At 40.6% G+C, this 14128-nt stretch overlaps 1 protein-coding gene across 4 annotated transcripts in view; it reads right to left on the reverse strand.

The window, feature by feature from the left end:
• Positions 1 to 14128, reverse strand: part of NGLY1 (N-glycanase 1) — a 71344-nt gene that overhangs the window by 23116 nt on the left and 34100 nt on the right. For 3 of the 4 annotated variants that reach the window (XM_051818512.3, XM_051818511.3, XM_070072877.2), the window contains 4 exons: positions 10129 to 10351; positions 7919 to 8040; positions 6456 to 6601; positions 3852 to 3962 (listed from right to left, as the gene is read on the reverse strand). In XM_051818512.3, the coding sequence (XP_051674472.3) occupies positions 3852 to 3962; positions 6456 to 6601; positions 7919 to 8040; positions 10129 to 10351 (602 nt within the window). Of the gene's footprint in view, positions 1 to 1925; positions 2009 to 3851; positions 3963 to 6455; positions 6602 to 7918; positions 8041 to 10128; positions 10352 to 14128 lie in introns of those variants that run through there. The other variant, XM_089332323.1, reaches the window with a different exon arrangement.

The following is a 14128-nucleotide window of genomic DNA, read 5'->3' on the forward strand; positions in this document are numbered from 1 at the left end:
AGAATACTGACAGGCAGCTAGCACTGGCAATGCTGTGGCTCTCTCTGTGGAAGGAGCAGCCTTGTCGCGCTTGAGGGTGGATCCCTGCTCCATGTGACTGTGGGAGTTCTGACTGCATGGGAGGGCGTGGAGCTCTGAGTCTCTAGGCAATCACTGTGTCTGGGTTCAGAGGCTCAGCGTTTCCTGACTGCTTGGAGTGGTCACTGCTCATACTGAGGACCACACACATCCTTTGCATGGTTAATACGATTGAGTGGGTAAGCTGTGTACCCACCACCATGGGCTCGCCCTGGGCATCGATCACCTTGGCAGAAGGAGGCGGGCGAGGCAGGGATCACACCAGCTGACATGATCATACCACCTGCTGACAACAGAGGCAATCTACTATGCCCAACTTGGGTGGCACCCTGGCCTCCTGGACCACACTGAGAGCACTGAGTGGAGCTTCCTGACCCACCCAGCAGATGCCTTTGAATGTCCACTAAAGGAGCAGACACTCCACTAAGCCAGGGAGGCATATTTCAAACCTAAAAGCCATTGGAGGAAAAAACCAACAAGTGGTTCCACAAATGCCTAAAAATAAACATAGAAACACGAAAAACAAGAACAAGGAAGACAATACGACTCTTCCAAAGGAACACAGCAACAGAATGTGAAGAGGAGATCGGTGGAAAGGAATTCAAAAGATTAAGCATAAGATTACTGAAAAACAATGAGAAGCACATTTAGGAGGTAAAGAAATCTATACATGACATGGATAAAAATTTTCCTATGAGATAGAGGTTCTGGAGAGAAATCAAACTGAAATATTAGAAATGAAGAATTCAGGAACCGGCACTGTGGCATTGTGGGTAAAGCCACTGCCTGAAGTGCTGGCATCCTGTATGGGTATTGGTTTGAGACCCGGCTGCTCCACTTCCAATCCAGCTCTTTGCTAGGGCCTGGGAGCGCAGCAGAGGATAGCCCAAGGCCTTGGGCCCCTGCACCTGCGTGGGAGACCCAGAGGAAGCCCCTGGCTCCTGGCTTCGGATCTGCATAGCTCCGGCTATTGTGGCCAATAAGGGAGTGAACCAGCAGATGGAAGACCTCTCTCTCTCTCTCTGCACCTCTCCTCTCTCTGGAACTCTTTCAAATAAATAAATAAATCTTTAAAAAAAGAAATGAAAAATTCAATATGTTTAATAAAAGATATAGTTGGAAAGCTTTAACAACAGAGTTAGTGAGGCACAAGAAAGAACATCAAGCTAGAAGACAAATCTTTGGAAATATCTCAGATCAAAAAAAAAAAAAAAAAGAGAGAAAAACTGAAAAAATGTTAGAGACTTATGGAATACCATCAAATGACCTAACATATGTGTCCTGAAGGTGTGGAAAGAATTGATTAGAAGGTCTATTTGGTGAAATAATAGCAGAAAACTTTCCTAGTTTGGAAAAAGAAAGGGGCATCTAAATATACGAAGCACATAGAACTAAATCTGACCAGAAGAGATCCTCATCACAACACATTATAGTCAAACTTTTTTTTTTCTTTTTTTTTTTGACAGAGTGTACAGTGAGAGAGAGAGACAGAGAGAAAGGTCTTCCTTTGCCGTTGGTTCACCCTCCAATGGCTGCCACGGCCGGCACACTGCGCTGATCCGAAGCAGGAGCCAGGTGCTTATCCTGGTCTCCCATGGGGTGCAGGGCCCAAGCACTTGGGCCATCCTCCACTGCACTCCCGGGCCACAGCAGAGAGCTGGCCTGGAAGAGGGGCAACCGGGACAGAATCTGGCGCCCAGACCGGGACTAGAACCCGGTGTGCCGGCGCCGCAAGGTGGAGGATTAGCCTAGTGAGCCGCGGTGCTGGCCAATAGTCAAACTTTTAACACTGAAACATAAAGAAAAGATTCTATGATGTGCATCAGAGAAATACAAGATTACCTTCAGAAGATCTCCAACTAGGCTGATAACTGATTTCTCATCAGCAACCCTACAGTCTAGGAGAGAACTGAGAAGCATAATCTAAGTCCTAAAACAAAACAAACAGAAAACCCTGTCAACCCAGAGTACTCGACTCTTTGAAGCTCTCATTTACAAAGGAAGGTGAAATAAAGACGTTCCATAACAAACAGATACTGAAAACATTTGTCAACACTTGTCTAGTCTTACAAATGCTTAGGATGTGCCACAAACAGAAACACAGTCAACACTATGAAAGAATATGCAGGCAGAAAATCTCTCAATAAAGTACAAAGGAAATTCAAAACAAACAATAGGAATATTAATTATTTATTAATTCTCCAAATAAAAGATACAGACTGAATGGATTAAAAAAAAGACTAATTTCATTTTTTTCTCAAGCTATTCAAAACAATTAAAAGGGAGAGAATCATCCCAAACTCCTATGAAGTCAGCATCACCTTAATTCCAAAACTTGAAAAAGATACAACAAAGAAAGAAAACTGCAGACAAATATCACTGATGAATGTAGATGCAAAGATCCTCAACAAAATACTAGCTGATAGAATTCAACACATCAGAAAGATCATTCACCTGGACTAAGTGATATTTATTCCTGGTATGCAGGGATGATAATCATCAACATACATGAATCAATAAAGATGATACATCACATTAACAAACTGAAGGATAAAACCATATGATTATCTCAATAGATACAGAGAAAGCATTTGATAAAATACAACACTTTATGATGAACACCTTAAGCAAATTGGGTACAGAAGGAACATTCCTTAAACAGTCAGGGCGATATACGACAAATCCACAGCTAGCATCACGTTGAATGTGGAAAAGCTAGAAGCATTTCCACTAAGATCTGTAACAAGACAAGGAAGCCCACTTTCACCACTGCCATCAATAATAGTTTTAGAAGCTTTAGCCAGAGCCATTAAGCAAGAAAAAGAAATCAAAGGTATACAAATTGGAAAGGAGAAAGTCAAATTACCTAAATTTTCTGGATGGGATCTCAGAAGAGTTTATGCTGGAAGAAAGAACAAATTCACGACAGACTGAAACCTTACCTTGAACCTCAACTACTAATTGGACTAAGGTGGTCTGCCTTATGTTAACTGCCTGTCAAAAGGAAAACTAGTTTTGTTTTAAGATTTTATTTATTTGAGAGGTAGAGTTACAGTGAGAGGAAGAGACAGAGAGAGAGAGGTCTTCCATCTGCTGGTTCACTCCCCAGATGGCCACAATGGCCAGGAGCCAGAAGCCTCTTCCGGGTCTCCCACGCAGGTGCAGGGGCCCAAGGACTTGGGCCATCCTCCACTGCCTTCCCAGGCCACAGCTGAGAGTGGGATCAGAAGAGGAGCAGCCGGGACTAGAACCGGTGCCCATATGGGATGCCGGCACCACAGGCAGAGGACCAATCCACTGCACCATGGCACTGGCCCTGGAAAACTAGTTTTTAATTATGAAAAAAGTCTACATGGATAGTAAAATTTTCCATCTTGGACATCTAGTTCCTCTTCTCAGAAGTCACCCTTGTTAATAAATTCCTGTATCTTGATACAGAAATTTCCATACATGGACAGGTGTATGTGCATACATATGTACATATATATTAAAGACTTTAATAAACAACATTTTTATGTTGAGTAACATTATATTCAAATTTTGTTTCACTGAAATTTGAGAAGAGTTTTGACAATTTAATCTAGAAATCCATAATATTTAAAAAGAATCCTCAAAATTTTCAATAAACAAAAAAGAACACTTAACATCTTAATATATTCTCACTTATAAATAATGCTACAATTAAGTCTGTCAATGGGCTGAAAACTATATATTCTTAATTACTTAAGAAATGTCAAATGTCCTAGCACAAATGACAACTATCCATCATATACCTGCTTATTAAGGCCATTGATAGTTTCTCGAAGTAAGTCTTCTTTAATCTTATTTCTTCTGGAGATTACCTCTGCATGTTTACAAGAATATCGCCAAGTGACATCGACTACCTGAAACAAATTACATATACAAATATTTAATAAGATTATAGGCATCAATCATTATTTGTTAAATAGCAGGAATGTATATAATTTTAAACACAACTTAAAAAATGCTGTTTTGCTTAAAATTTTAAAACTTGTGAAAGAGAATATGATATTCATTTATTTATTAATCCATTTGAGAGGCAGAAAGGCAAATAGAGAGTGGATGAGTGTGAGCTCCAATCCACTGATTCATTTCCCAAATGCCTGAGACGGCCTGGGACCAGGAGCTAAAGCAGGGAGCTAGGAACTCAATCCACATCTCCTGCGGGGGTGGTAGAGAACAAGTTCTGTGAGCCGCCCAGAGTTCACATTACCAGGAAGATGGAGTCAGAAGTTAGAGATGGCTATTGAACTCACACGATCCACTATGGGATGCCAGCATCTTAACTGTTAGGTCAAGTGCCTGCCACCGAGAATACACTTTATATTCATTTTCCAACAGGTGCCCTTTCGAGAAACAATATGTTTTAAAACAAGAAATTTTCAAAATACTAGGTTAACTTATATACAAAACTTATTCCAGATAAAATTCAACAGACAAAAACTTCACCTGCTTTTTATTGTATTAAATTTGAATTACAGGGCTGTCACTATGGTGTAGATGCTGGTGTCCCACATGGGTGCCAGTTCATGTCTCAGCTGCTCCTCTTCCAATTCAGCTCTCTGCTATAGCCTGGGAAAGCAGTGGAAGTGCACCCGCATGGGAGACCCAGAAGAAGCACCTGGATTTTGGCTTCAGATTGGTCCAGCTCCAGCTACTGCGGCTCTTTGGGGAGTGAACCAGTGGATGGAAAACCTTCCTTTCTCCCTTTCTCTCTCTCTCTCTCTCTCCCTCTCTCTGTCTATAAGTCTGCCTCTCAAATAAATAAGTGAAATCTTAAAAACAAAAACAAAAACTAAGTTTTGACCAAGGTACAAAGATAATTCAAGGAATAAAGGATCTTTTCAACAAATGCTGTTATAATAATTCATTACTCATATGTCGAAAATTATCTTCAATCCATACCTTGTACCATATAAAAAATGAACTCAAAATGGAACACAGACCTAAATAGATAAAAGTTCTAAAAGAAAACTTAGGACAAAATCAGTGTTGCCATGGGCTAGGCAAATCTCCATACAACATCAAAAAGTATAATCTATAAAAGAACAGACTGACGAATTGAATTCATTGGTATTTTCTTCAAAAGTCATTCATAAAGTACATGAAAAGATAAACAATAGAGGGAGAAAAATTTTCGCAAAGCACAATTTTGATAAAGGACTGAACAAATTTTGGGGGGGGGGCAAGAATTTAGTGTAATGGAAAATCACTGCTTGGGCTGCCTGAATTCCACACTGGAGCACCTGCATTTGGGTACTGGCTCCACTCATGATCCCAGGAATGCACCCTGGGATGAAGCAGGTAACACTTCAGGCATGTGGAGTTTTTGCAGCCCACTTTGGATTCCTGAGTTGAGCTCCTGGCTCTTGGCTTCAGCCTGGCTGCTGTGGCATTTGGAAAGTGAACCAAAGGATGACAGCTGGCTGTCTCTCAAATAATAAAGAAATTAACGAAAAAGCAGTTTAAGAAGCTTCTTAAAAAGTTATACAGGGGTTGATAGTGTGGTGCAGTGTGTGAAGTCACTGCTTGCATCCCATGTTGCAGCATAGATTTTAGTCCCAGCTGTTTCTCTTTCAATGCAGCTAAAGCACATGGGGAAGTAGCAGAAGATGGCCCAAGTATTTGGGACCTTGCCACCCATGTCAGGGACAGGTTGGAGTTCCAGGTTCCTGGCTCCAGCCTGGCTGTTGTGGTCATCTGGGGGATGAACAAAAAATGTTAAGAAAGATTTATTTAATTGAAAGGCAGAGTGACAGAGAGGGAGAAACAGAGAGATCTTACATCGCTGGTTCACTCTCCAGATGGTTGCAATAGCTGGGCCTGGACCAGACAGAAGACAGGAGCCAGGAACTTCTTCCAGGTCTCCCACGTGAGTGTTAGGGGCCTAAGGACTTGAGCCATCCTCTGCTGCTTTCCCCAGACCATTAGCAGGGAGCCAGATTGGAAGTGGAGCAGCCTGGACTCAAACTGGTGCCCACATGGGATGCTGGCACTGCAGGTGGCAGCTTTATTTGCTTTGCCACAATGCTGGCCTCAAATAAATACATCTTAAAAAAAAGTTATACACTTCAGGATGATACAGTCATTCTACTCCTAAGCATGATACAGACAGAGAAAAGTGTATGCCCATATGATTTGTGTGCCTGAATGTTCATAACACTCAGCACAGAACCAGAAACTAACTATAGTACATCCATACAACACAATACTGACTGCAGTGACAATTTCACAGGTGCACACAAATGACAAGACTTAAATTATACACTTTAAATTTATACAGCATATTATAGGTAAATACAATAAAACTGTCAACATTATATTTATTCTTAGAAGAAAATTTTCTTTTGCCCTACCTCGTCTTTAGAAAATGCTAGTACATAGGACAGCTTCTTGCCCCAGCCTACTTCATACAGGAGTGGCTTGTCACAGACATCTTCACATGCGTCACAGTGCAGCCACCGCTGCTGCGAGCCGGAATAGACTTCAGTCCAGACATGGTCTACTCCAGCCAGGGAGAAGAGAACAATGGAAAAAGGAGGTAAAAGTGAAGTTTACAGAACCAGAATGCTCTTCACTAACTACAATAATCCCTAATATCAGAATCACACAATAAGGTAATGTGTAGCACTCTAAATTTTAGTTAATATGAGCATTTTTTGGCATATAGATTAGAATACTTGTATTAACTTCTCTATCTCTTCAAAATGTCCCAAAACACTTTTGGAATAATCTTTAATGCAAGTTGGTTTTAGCCTTAATTAACTCCAAAGGAGAACCTATTTATTAACACTGCCAAAATCATCAGGCTCAGCCTAGCAACACTGGGACATCCACACCACTTCTGAAACATCAGTCTCTCTCTCTTCAGACTTTTAGATCTAGACCCAGTAGGTCTAACTGGATCTCTGGTTATTGGTGCTGTATATTTTATTTTTAAGAGAGCAGTAACTATTAACTGAAGATTTTATTTGAGTCTAAAAAAACCAACAGAAACATAGATAAAATTCTAACAACAAAGAAAACAACTTTTTAACATGCAGACAAACATGAACTATTTCTAAATAAGACAGCACTGGGGCCAGAACTGTGGCACAGCAGGTGAAGCCGCCACCTTGGCATCCCATATGGCCACCGGTTCTAGTTCTGGCTGCTCCACTTCTGATTCAGCTCTCTACTGTGGCCTAGGAAAGCAGTGAAAGATGGCCCAAGTTCTTGGGCCCTGCACCTGTGTGGGAGGCCTGCAAGAGGCTCCAGGCTCCTGGCTTCAGATTGGCACAGCTCTGGCCATTGTGACCATTGAGGGAGCAAACCAGTGGATGGAAGATCTTTCTCTTCCTCTGTCTTTGCCTCTCTATAACTCTGCCTTTCAAATAAATGAATCTTGAAAAAAAAAAAAATGTCACAGGCTATTACTACATTATTTTTGAATAGTGCAATTTAAGTTCACTAAATCTTCTGTAGAAATTCCTAAAAAAAGAAAATCCCTATAGCACATTATTATACATGTTCTTATCTATACAGAAGCAGCATTACTATAAATATCATGGTAAAGTGCTAATAAATGGATTTCAACCTTTTGTGCACTAAAATAAAAATCTTCAAGCTCAATTTTCCATGAACATTTTGAAGGATCTTCATATTACAAAACTTCTAATTCTTTCAAAAAACCTGTGAGGCTGATATTGTTACTGAGGAAAATGGAAGCTGAGACTGACAAGGGTGGAAAGTGACAGACAAAATGATAGGCTCATAGGATAAATCTAAACCGGTCAGGCTACAAAGCCCTACAACTCTCTGCTCAGAGCAGGTTCTGTACCTGTATAATCCCAAACATAGCGAGCTTCAAACCCTAAAGCTCGGCAACACAGTGTGAAACAATTGGCCCACTCGCCACATCGTCCAGATCTTGTTTCCAGAAGCTTTTCAGGGTTATTATACCTGTTTAAAAGGAAAAAGGGAGCTTTAATTTATTATCAAAATCAAGATTTTAAAAGAATCTATATCATCTCTATGCTAAATAATCATCATGATTCTTCATTTTTAATTGCGGAATACTGGTTGCAGAGTCTCTAATATATAAAGATTTGTGCTAGGCTCTTTGTCTAAATGATTAAACAGACATGCTACCTCCAAGGTATTTACATTCCTGAAAGAAGCAACTAACACAAATGACTTTAATAAATGGTCGAATGTGAGACAAACCATATACACAATAGGTCGGATTTTGTTGTGGACGAGTGGCTGGGGAGAAGATGTATTTAGTGGACTTTGAAAGGTAGGATCTGAACAGGCAAATTCTCTAGGACATCTGCTAAAAGCATCAGCATTACTCTACTGAGTGGTGTAATTAGCTCATTGTACTTAATTTTATTTAAGATGTGATTTTTCTAATGATTATTTTGATTAAATTTTATTCTTCTAAAGTATTTAAATGAGTTATTTGGTAATGTAGAAGCTGATTTTTGAGGAATAGTGGGTAAAGCTGCCACCTACTATGCCAGCATCCCATATGGGTTCTGGTTCTAGTCCCAGCTGCTCCACTTCTGATCCAGCTCCCGGCTAATGTGCCTGGGAAAGCAACAGAAGATTGCCCAAGTGCTTGGACTGCTGCACCCACGTGGGAGACCAGAAGCTCCTGGCTCCTGGCTTCAGCATGGTCCAGCCCCAGCATTTGTAGCCATCTATGTAACTCTGCCTTTCAAATAAATAAAATAATTCCTTAAAAATTTTTTGCAGCATTCTTTTCAAAGTTACTCCAATTATAAAATTATAATCACAAAACTAGAGAACATCAAAGTGTGCATGTGGTGCTGGGAAGTATTCTGAGCTTATGCAGGAAGGAGGAAAAGTGTCCCAGCAGAGGAGGACGGCAGCCATGAGCTTGGGAAGTAAAGGAAACAGCATGAACGAACAGGCCCTGCAATAAGCAAGTTTTGTTAAGCAGATGTTCTTGCTTACACTAAGTTAAATGAACTCAGAGCTCAGGTAACACAGTATTTGAAAAAAAGGTGCACATTTATATTAAGGAATGGTAACATAATTACAGTATTCTATACACTTCTCTTCATACTCTACTAGTACCAAGTCAAACGATCTGTTAGTCCCTAATTATTAATAGAGTTCATATCCAAATCCTAAATAGAGAAGACCTAACAGTTAAACAAGCAAATGATTAGAAAGTAAAAGAGTAACAAATAATATCTTGTATAAATATTTGTAAGCCAGTGCCACTCCACACTGATTAATAGTTTACATTCAATTGTCTAGAAAGAGTGTATCAGAACAGGGACATGCACATACACATGTGTCTTCTAATATCTGCAAAGGGCCTGTGCAAATGTATGCTGGGAGAAGGAATAACACACACATTTTTAGATAATTAATGGGTATTAGATGCTGCTTATCTTATATTCTGTATATTGCAGGGCTGGTTCCAAATTAGGAACAGAGTTCCTAAACCCCCAAGATTAGGTATGAAAACATTCACAAAACATAATTATATGAATCAGCAGGGCACACTAATAAAACTTTATTTACAAAAATGGTATGTATGGGCAGGTGTTGTGGTATAGTGGGTTAACCATGCAGCTGCCTGCAATGCCAGTTATCCCACATGCTGCCAGTTCGAGTCCTGGCTGCTCCACTTCTGATCCAGCTCCCTCTTGATGTGCCTGGTACAGCAGCAGATGGCTCAACAACTTGGGCCTCTGCCACCCATGGGGGAGACCCAGATGAGTTCCAGGCTCCTGGCTTTGACCTAACTCAGCACTGGCCATCATGGCCAGTTTGTAGTTCACTAGTAGTGAACTAGGTGATGGAACATCTCTCTGTCTCTCCCTCTCTCTAATTCTGTATTTCAAATAAATAAATAAATCATTAAAATAAGCATGTGGGCAGTCATATTTGCTGATCTATGTCCTAGAAGAATATATTATAATATTTGAAATGAAGACAAATTCACTTAATGACACTTCACTCCCACCTACTCCACCATCAGATTTTTCTGACTGTTCTCCATATACTCACCTTGGGAATCTATTGCTGAACTGGCATGCATCACAGTAATGATCTTCTACTCTTCTTGCGTCCCACTTCAGCTCCTCCTCATTGGGCAACAATGTTACATCTCTAGATTTAGTCTGCCCACCACATTTAGTGCACGAAACGTTATTCACCCAGTGAAAAAACTCCTCCTTAAACCAGTGCAAAAGCTCCAGCAAAAGGAAGTCCTCATCATTTAGATTAGTACCTGAGAAGTTAAAAAGAAAACTAAGCATTAGATCTAAAACTGACAAAAATATAAAAATATACATAAATATTTTATTCTTAAATTTAGAATCTAGGTAAAAACATAATTGAAAAAGTTGCAAATTTACATTAAAGTAGAGTAATAATAGAATAAGAGCATCCTTTCCCTATTATGAAACATAAGAAGGCATGAAAGGCTTTCAAAAAGAGGCAGGAAATAATTGTCTGTATATTGTGAACTGGGCTGAAATACAATGACCTGTGTAACCACACACTGAGAACATTTACCCATTGGCTACTTGAGTGGAACATCAAGTCCTCTCAGCGAACTACTATCAGCTTGAAATTGATCTTGAAGCATGAGGGAGGTAGGAAAATGAGTCTGATTTTAAAAAATAATTTAAAATGGCTATATTAAATTCATCAAGTGTATCCACAAGCAAACATAAAACAATTTCAAAAAAGGCAGAAATCACTAATTTCAAAAATAATTCCATAGCTTTTATTTTTTAAAAAGATTTATGACTTATTTGAAAGGCAGAGTTACAGAAAGGTGGAGAGAGAGAATGAATGAATGAATGAATATCTTCCATCCACTTGGTTCACTCCCCAAATGGCTGCAATGGCCAGAGCTGGGGCATTCTGAAGCCAGGAGCCAGGAGCTTCTTCCCAGTCTCCCACATGGGTGCAGGGGCCCAAGGACTTGGGCCATCTTCCACTGCTTTCCCAGGCCACAGCATAGAGTTGGAACGGAAGCAGTGCAGCGAGGTCTAAAATCAGCAGCCATATGAGATGCCAGCACTGCAGGTGGCGGCTTTTCCTGCTATGCCACAGCACTGGCCCCACTCTATAGCTTTTCTTTCTATTTAAAGATCTATTTATTTATTTGAAAGTCAGAGTTACACAGAGAGAGAAGGAGAGATAGAGAGGGAGAGGTCTTCCATCTGCTGGTTCACTCCCCAGTTGGCCACAAGGCCGGAGCTGTGCCGATCTGAAGCCAGGAGATCCAGGAGCTTCTTCTGGGTCTCCCACGCAGGTGCAGGGGCCCAAGGACTTGGGCCATCTTCTACTGCTTTCCCAGGCCACAGCAGAGAGCTGGATCAGAAATGGAGCAGCCGAGTCTTGAACTGGCACCCATACAGGATGCCGACACTGCAGGCAGTGGCTTTACCCGCTACGCCACAGCGCTGGCCCCTCCATAGCTTTTCTATCAGTGTTTCAATTGTGCACTATGATCCATCCATAGATATTCATCCCCAAAATGCAACCCTAGCAAGTAAATTTGACAGATAATATTATAACCACTTTACCGAATAAAAAGAACTTTCTTTTTCATATTTGAGACTTGTGGTATCTCTGGAAAGTGGGGAAGGAAAAAGGAAAAGAATCAGAGATGCAAAAGCAGCTTCCATCTCTATGTTTATTGTTATTATTAAAAATTAAAATAAAAACATATATACAAAGGAAATACATGGCATAATGTTAAGATCTAATAAAGTTGGTCATAGGTGTTTGATACATTATACTCTATTCTTATATTTATGTTTGGTGTATTGCAAAATATAAAACTGGGGGCCAGTGTTGTGACACAGCCAGTAAAGCCATGGCCTGCGATGCTGGCATCTCATGTGGGCACTGATTTGTGACCCAGCTGGTCCACTTCTGATCCTGCTCCCTGTTAACAGCCTGGGAAAGGCAGCAGAGGATGGCCCAAGTGTTTTGGCCTCTCCTGGCTTTTGCCTGGCCCAGCACTGGCCACTGTGGCCATCTGGAGAGTGAACCAGAAGATACAAGATCTCTCTTGCTGCCTCTCTCTCTCTGTAACCTTTTCAAAATACATAAATCTTAAAAAAAAAAAAAAAAGTAAAAACCACAGTAAGAAAATTAAAGAGAAAGCGAATATAAAAAGGCCAAAAAATATATTCTCCACAAATTAATCTACAATTTAATACCAGCCCAGTTAAAGTTAAATGTTTTCATAAAATTTGACAAGCTAACTATAAAATTCATGTGAAAGAGAAAATGTACAAAATACCTAAGCCTTCTTCATATAACAAGAGCTGTGACCTATGACAGAGAAACAGATCTGACTGGCAGGGAGAGTTTAGCTTTTCATATATAAAAGGGAACACAGAGGAAAAGGCAATGCCAAGATGCGGCAGAGAAATTTGACTATACCTACTATTTTTTTTTAAGATTATTTATTTGAAAGGCAGAGTTACTGGAGGGGGCAGGGGAAGACAGACAGGAGAACTTCCATCTGCTGGTTCACACCCCGAAAGGCCACAATGCCTGGAGCTGGGTCAGGTTGAAGCCAGGAGCCAGGAACTCCATCCAGGTCTCCCAGATGGGTGGCAGAGGTCCGTCCTCCACTGCCTTCCCAGGTGCATTAGCAAGGAGTGGATCAGAAGTGGAGCAGCAGGACTCAAACTGGTGCCCAAGTGGTATGCTGGCACTGTAGGCAGTGGCCTTACCTGCTACTCCACCGCACTGGCCCCTAAACCTGTATTAAGAATGGAGTGATCCAATTGTAAGCAAGGACTGCCAGCAGCCACCTTGTTAGAAACATCCTTTGCTTCATTTTACCTCTAGATCTTTTTGGAAAAATTAAATTTAGTATACACTACTCTGCCTGAAACCCAAAGTCATCAAAAATATGGTTCTCAGCCTACCTGATCTTCCACTGCTGCTTCACACATGTACTACACGGCACACAAACTGTGTTCCTCATTGTTCCCCAAATGGAGCTGTGCTTTTCTGCCTCCATGCATCTTCTTCACCATACTTGTAAGAAAACCCCTAGACTCTGCCCCTCACGGCCTTCAAGAAAAAAATATTTTACTGATTTTCCCAGTATCTTATGACCAACCTGAGGTGTTGTTTCTTTCTCATTTCATTGAAAACTTTTAAGTGTGAAGGACATATACTCAGACCTTAAAAGTACTCATATGTGATGAATCTAGTTTCTCCTAGCCCTATGATCCAAATTTTCTACAAAACAAAACAAAACAAAAACCCAAAACAATTAATTATTTTTATAAATAGAGGGAAAGGTCAATTGAGACTGACAGCAGATTTTACAGAAAATGGACTTGAAGTCCTAGCTGGGAACACTGTGAGGACAAGAGCACAAATATATCACACCATTCACCTAACCGGTACTTCTCTTTTGTGGATCGTGTTCCTTGAGAGATTTTTTGTTTGCTGCCTGCCTAGAGAAAAAGAATGTGCTGGACACAAACAAGAGTATCTGTTGCTGCAATATTTCTCAATTTATTCATCTGTCAATATATTGTTTTAAAATTGTACTTCATACACTATATTTGCTGGACCCTGTTTCATCCTCAGTTGTCTGCTTATTTTAATTACTGTACCCTGTTCAGCTGCTTCTCTCTTTTTTTAAATAAACTTATCATTTAATTCCATTTTCCATGAAATTTTTTTTAAAGATTTATTTATTTATTTGAAAGTCAGAGTTACAGAGAGAGAAGGAGAGACAGAGATCGATGTTCCAACCGCTAGCTCATTCCCCAAATGGTTACAACAGCCAGGGCTGGGCAAGGCTGAAACCAGGAGCTTCACCAGGGTCTCCCATGTGGCTAACAGAGGTCCAAACACTTGGGTATCTTCTGCTGCTTTCCCAGGCACATTAGCAGGAAGCTGGATCAGAAGTGGAGCAGCCAGCACTTGAACCAATGTCCAGATGGGATGCCAGCATTGCAGGATGGGCTTAACCTGCTACTCCACAGTAGCGTCTGGCTTCCACAGTGTCCAATTC

Source organism: Oryctolagus cuniculus, chromosome 4 (genome assembly GCF_051225735.1).
Source record: "Oryctolagus cuniculus isolate XC-2025 breed Fujian yellow rabbit chromosome 4, ASM5122573v1, whole genome shotgun sequence".
Taxonomy (NCBI): domain Eukaryota; kingdom Metazoa; phylum Chordata; class Mammalia; order Lagomorpha; family Leporidae; genus Oryctolagus; species Oryctolagus cuniculus.